At 37.3% G+C, this 6438-nt stretch overlaps 1 protein-coding gene across 1 annotated transcript; it reads left to right on the plus strand.

Annotated features, from left to right (window-relative positions):
• The first annotated feature begins 539 nt into the window (after positions 1-539).
• Positions 540-4430, plus strand: Rassf (Ras association family member). Its single transcript, XM_017637037.1, has 9 exons — positions 540-579; positions 672-766; positions 824-1003; positions 1075-1266; positions 1321-1713; positions 1886-3036; positions 3097-3423; positions 3493-3597; positions 3655-4430. Exons 1-9 carry the CDS (start codon positions 540-542, stop codon positions 3713-3715), a joined length of 2544 nt encoding a protein of 847 aa, XP_017492526.1. The 3' UTR covers positions 3716-4430.
• Positions 4431-6438: the final 2008 nt, after the last annotated feature.

A 6438-nucleotide genomic window follows, 5' to 3' on the forward strand; every position in this document is an offset into this window, starting at 1 on the left:
AAAATAAACAGTTCTTTGCAACAACGGCAAATATCTTGCAGCAAAGAAAGTGCTGTTTTGCACCCGGAAAATCACTTATATTTTATCTTTGTATATAAGGGAAAACCTTTGGAACACAAAAAAAAACTACGGTAAATGCCTGAAACCCAGTGAGTTCAGCGTCCTCAGTGCCCTTTGTTAATTGTTTCCGTTTGTGTGCTCTCTTGATCGGTTGCGTGCTTCAGCTATTTGCTTTGTAAATTTTTTTCAGCCAATTATACTATCCACACTCTCGCGTGTTTTGCTGCTTTCTGTTTTACCTTCATTTGCATATTTTATGTAAAACTATATACGTCACGCATTCAATTAGAAATAAAGTAAAAGGAAAAAATCATCAGTGGCTATTAGCGCCTCCAGTGTAAATATCTGTATTCATAGTTTATTCAGACTATTCTGGAAGCAGGGCAACGAACTAGCCGCTGCTAACAGCGAATTTTCCTGCACATACGCCTCCCCGTGCTTCGCAACTGTGGCCCAACAGCCATCAAAGGCCAAAAAGTATGTGGAAGTGTCACAAGTGTGGAAAGCCTGTCTACTTCGGTAAGCAAGGGCTACATGTTTGCTTTCTTTGTTCTTAAATCGAAAGCCGGTCTTTCAATTGAGTCTAATTAAAATATTGTAAATTCTCCTAGCGGAGCGCAAGCAATCGCTTGGTTATGATTGGCATCCAGAATGTTTACGGTGCGAGGAGTGTGGAAAGCGACTGAATCCAGGTCAACATGCCGAGGTAGGTGTTTTTTATTGTTTAACATTGAAAAAGTATATTTCTCAATTCTATGTCCAGCATAAAGGAGTGCCTTACTGTCATGTGCCATGTTACGGCGCGCTCTTCGGACCGCAGTTGTTTGGACATGGCACACGTGTGGAATCACATAAGAGCTATGGCGTAAAGGGAACACAGCGATCCGGTATTGGTATTGGAGGGCCAGTTTTACCCAGAGATCATTTAGAAAGCAAGTTAAAGGTACTCAGCCATAAAAATAAAACTGCAATAAACGATTTTTTTTACACTTATGCATCTCTAATTCCGTTTAGGTCTACAACCAATTCTATGACAATAAAAGCATGGAAATACGGAGTCGAGAAGTGAATAACCGATTAATTCTTGAAGGCGCACTGCGTGTTTCCTGGGGCGTACACGGCGTGATACATCTTAAAGAAGATGATGATCAGCGTATGATTGTTGTACGCAAACGAAATTCCAAGCGCATATCTAAGGCAGCTGAAGTAAGTTGTGGATATAAATATGTATTGGAATTGATTTTCCATTTTCAACTTTAGGATAGTCCATCGGATAAGGAAAACGATGTTAGTGAATCATTGGGAGCGCCCACTACCACAAGTGAGGTAGAGAACCTCTCAACAGATATTTCATTGTCAGAGAGCATGACTTTTGATTCCTGCAGTTTAAATGAGTATCCGTTGACGGACCTACCCACAACACCAGAGGAAGCTTCCGCAAACACAACCGGCACAACGGATGGGGCAGCGGTTCCTTTGATAAATAGCACCAATGGAAGTGCCAATGATGAAAAATCGGAGTCGACAAGTACCCTGTGCGGCACCGATACGACCATTACAACTGCATCCACAAGCTGTGTTTCTACAACTTTGCCTTCAAAATTGGATAATTTGGACAAATTAGAATGGGATGAAATAGATGATCTGCTGCAGGTAGGGAATTCAGTCTTGTACACATTTCCGCCCAGAAAAGTACTTTACAATAGTCCGAATGTAGCTGTAAGCAGATAGGTTTATTCTCTTCGAACCGCTTAGTACTAATGCAACGGAACTTTTTAAACTATACATACAATTACTATAATCAAAATTTGTACATATTTTTAAGGTTGAACGCCGCATTAGCGAAAAGGATAAAATTTACGAAACGATGCCCGTCAAATTGCCATCGTCGCAAACGTCTTCCAGTGAAAGCTCGCCATCAAAAACTATTTCAGCTCATAATCTCACCGAAAGCACCAATACCACCAGTGAAGTGCCATCCCCATCAACTCCCACGTCTGCTTCTACAACCAACAATAACAGCAATAGCAACAGCGAGGGCAGTAGCACATCTTCAGACAATTTTGTTACTGCCACCTCGGCGACAATAAACTCATCTATTTCGGGCACTACCAGCACAACTACAACAACAACGGTGGATAATTTTGAGTCCTCTGATGATGCTACTCTTAAGCCAATGGATTATGAGGAATTTAAGCGTAGTGTTCATCTTGATTATGTGAATGGAGCCAACTCATTTCGTGATCCCAAAGAGGACTCGCTAAAACGCAACCAACCAATCGATCCGTCAAGGATACACGATTCCCTCAAGCTATATGGCGAAAGTGCAATGAGCAAAAGTTTCAACTGTGAACATGCATTACGCTCAATCGATGCTAATTTAATTAACGATACTCTTCATTTGAAGAGCGGCACTGCCAGTCCACATTCGATTCAGCGAATGTATGCCTTGCAGAAAAGTGGCTCAGCCTCCACAGCCACTGGCGGAAATCATCAAAATCTATCGCCATACTATCAACGATATCAAAACTTCGACAAAGGCATCAACCGTTCCAAATCGGGACCATCGTGCTTTGATTACTCCGATAGTGATGATGATTCCACATTAAAGCCACAACAATCGGCAACAATACGCCGCAGTGATGTGCCCTCACGTTATGTGAAAATCGAAATGGATTGCTATCCCAAGGAGAGAAAAACGAAAGATGATGAAAAGGAGAGCGTGAGTGAAGCTGATTCCAGTCGCACTGAAGCGCCTTCAATTACAGTGACGAATAGTGGTACTGCTGGTGGTGATGAACTGACGCAAACTGAAGATATGGTTACTGCTAGCGAGGGTAGAGGTCTTGGTGTTGCACACAATGTCGATGACGATGATGCAGAACCACCGCTGCATGTTACGGAAGATGGTGTAGTTTTGCGGCGTCCACCGCGTACGGGCGCTGCAGCCATAAAGCGGCGTAGTGGAAACAGAAGGTGAGTTCATGAGAGTTAATATAAAGCGTTTATAAAAAAAATACTTACAACTTATTGCAGATCGCGCACCAAATTGAAGCGGCGTTGTTCTATTAATGGCCACTTTTACAATCGCGAAACATCGTTCTTCACACCGCCCTATGGCTCACAAATGTCTGTGTGGGTCACATCGTTGGTCACCACAACTGAAGTCATAAACCTATTACTCGAAAAATATAAAGTTGATAGTGCGCCGGAGAATTTTTCGCTATTCATTGTACGCGATAATGGCGAGCAAAAACGCTTGAAAGAGACTGATTATCCGTTGGTGACGCGCGTCATGATGGGGCCGCATGAGGATGTGGCACGTTTGTTTCTTGTCGATGCAAAGAAGACAGACGAAATAAGGTATGCCTGACGTTAATTTTTATACATGTTTACATATATTAACTGAATTTTAATACAAACTTTGGGCAGTAATGAGGTTGCTCAGTTTATAAACCTGTCCCTGCCAGAATGCCGTGCAATTTTAGAACGATATGATGATGAGTTGGAGCGCGAAGTGGCTAAAGTTAGAGAAAGGTAAGATGACGTAAAAATTTTAAACTTTTAATCATATTGAACTGTTAATAATTCTAGATATATTGAATTACGTCGCCGCATAATCAATCGCATGGAATCTCTTAAAGTTCACTTATAAATGTGCTCAATGCTCGTTGGGAAAATGATTTCTGCGTATTTTAAATGATAAGATTTTGTCTCAAATTATAATTTACGCCCTTTTGGGTACGTTCTGAATTGGTTGCAAATGAACAAATATTTATGCACAGATAAATACGAGCTTCTAAAGTTTTAACCTTTTCGAATATTTTGTTATTATTAATTGAACTTACCTTAGCAAAATAGTGCTGCTGTATAAAACGTTCACAATTTGCAGTTAAACTTAATTTTTTAGTAATAACTATTAATGCATTTATATAAAAATAAAACTAAATTTACTTCAAGAAGTGCTTTTTCAAATATCTAATCACACCGCTAATTTAAATCCCTTTACGGCTTTAAGTATTGCAATAATTTTATATAACCAGCGCCGTTCCCTCAATTGAAATCTAAATACAAGTATTATTTTAGATAAATTTTTTTCGTCTTGTCGCATTATATGCGCATACAAATTGAATAACCACTAAAGAATGCCATTTTTTCTCCTATGAAATTACTTGAACATATCTTTATATAATCTAGATACTTGATTTGTTTACTTATCTTTATGTGTAATAGCGTTCATTAACCAAAAATTTTGTTTATCATTTAGTTATTAAGAATGTATTTTTCAATTGCATAACATACATATATGTATAATCAAATCTTTTTCTTATTTGCAATTTATAAATTAGCATAATTATTTTCTTTATAACAAATTCATTTGTTTGAATAAAAGGGGCAAATGTTTATAAGAAATAAATTTAGTGAAGATCATTTTTTAATATATACGTAAGTACGTACACACACATACATACATCGTTGTTATCACAGAAGAATAGGCCCTAAATGACAGTTTTGAATACTTTTTAAAGACCCCTATTATGTATGGCCACTGGGGTCTAGTTGCTGGTCTAGTAGCCAAGGCTACAAGTATCGTAATTTGTATTATGTATAGCGATTAATCCCAGTATACAGAAAAGCGCAGAACATATCCCAATTTACTTTCTTGACATCAACTTTTCCAAGTAACTGGCTACTTTGCTCCGATGTGTTGAGCAATTTATGTGAATAAATAACAAAATCGTCAATAGCGGGAAACAGAAAATTCCGCTTCTAGACTCAGTAGCCGACAGTCAGTAGCCAGTAGCCATACGTAATGCGAATTTTAGTATATGGTTGCCCATCGGCTATCAGTCGCCATACACAATAGGGCCATAATAATTCTCACTTTCCTTAAAATTAGCTTTGCTTGCTGTATCTAAAATGAGATAAAAGATTATATAAAAGTGCATATGCGAAAAAAGTAGCTTACAATGTATAGCGTGTGTACTACTCATACGTACATACATGTACATATGTACATTAGGGTGGTCCNATATGCGAAAAAACTAGCTTACAATGTATAGCGTGTGTACTACTCATACGTACATACATGTACATATGTACATTAGGGTGGTCCATATTTTACGATCGGAAAGCTCTGGTTCTCTTCAGGAGACTTTCAATAATAATACCCAATTGTTTAACTATTTTTTAATATTAACAATTTCTTATTGGTCCTCCCGTTGCATTTTTCGCGGTTTTTGTGGGTTTTGGACGAACCGATAAATTATAGTTGCGATGAAAAAATGCGTAAATAAACAATTGGGTACTATTACTGGGAATCTCCTGCAGAGAAACAGAGTTTTCCGATAGAAAAATGTTGATTTTTAGAATTCTACAACTTTGTGCGCTTTCCTCTAAATATTTTTTAATTTCAAAAAAAAAAAAAAATAGGGGTATATTTTTTCTCGGAATAAAACAATCCTAAGGGGTGAGAGCATGAAAATTCCAACTTTACTTTTTCCCGCGCGTTTTTGGACCACCCTAATGTACATATGTGTGTGTGTGTATAAATCCAGAACGAAAATATTAATTTAGTGTTCGTAATCGCAAAATTTTGTGTTAAAAAATCAACATTAAAAAAAATCCCGTCAATAAAACATAAAAACGCAATTGCTTACATAACCCCACGAAAACCAACTAAAGTAATACATACGTGAAATGTATACAAATGCGCATAATTAAAAACTGTTATAATGGCAAATTATAAACATTGAAATATCACTAGGAACTTGTTACACATGAACAAATGAATTGAGAGTTTTAATAAAAATCAATTTGAAAAGCAATACAAAAAATTTAGTGCGTTGTTATTTTTATTTCTTATGTATTCCTTGGGCTTTCAAACCGCGATTTCGAATATTCCTTAGGTTATGTTTGAAATTTGTTTCATTTAAAAATATTCAGGGGTATTACGGAATCCATTGTAAAAATCTACGAATTCGAATGCCTGCTACGAATTCGAAAAAATGCCATCACTGAATCCGAGTGAATTCGAAAATATCGTTGGCAGTTTCGAGTGCTGATATAATATTTTTTTTTTTAGTTAAGAGTTTATTCTTTTAACGAGAAAAATATTGTTTTCAATTAGTTTTTATGACATTAAAGTAATTAGACGTATATCCTAATAAATTGTTGCTAAACTATTCTCGCTTCGAAAAAAATATTCGCTCATTAACTAGCGTCTAGCAGATGAATGTACATATATACCTCTCGTCGTTTAAAGTACAAAATCGCGTATCGTCGTTCTGCAAAACCGCGTAACTGACATTTGCTGCCAAATTTTGGACTTGCTCACACAAGCTCTTGGCTCAAGCCTTATCCATTCGTCCTGAAATA

The sequence above is a fragment of the Rhagoletis zephyria genome, unplaced genomic scaffold (assembly GCF_001687245.7).
Source record: "Rhagoletis zephyria isolate East Lansing unplaced genomic scaffold, Rhagoletis_zephyria_1.1 Rzeph_scaffold_19902, whole genome shotgun sequence".
NCBI lineage: Eukaryota > Metazoa > Arthropoda > Insecta > Diptera > Tephritidae > Rhagoletis > Rhagoletis zephyria.

Excerpts from the sequence above, each read along its gene's own strand:
- Rassf (XM_017637037.1), top strand. The coding sequence starts at position 540 with ATGTGGAAGTGTCACAAGTGTGGAAAGCCTGTCTACTTCG. Across the intron at positions 1,004-1,074 it reads ATTTAGAAAGCAAGTTAAAG|GTCTACAACCAATTCTATGA; the intron begins GTACTCAGCCAT and ends AATTCCGTTTAG. Across the intron at positions 3,037-3,096 it reads CGGCGTAGTGGAAACAGAAG|ATCGCGCACCAAATTGAAGC; the intron begins GTGAGTTCATGA and ends AACTTATTGCAG.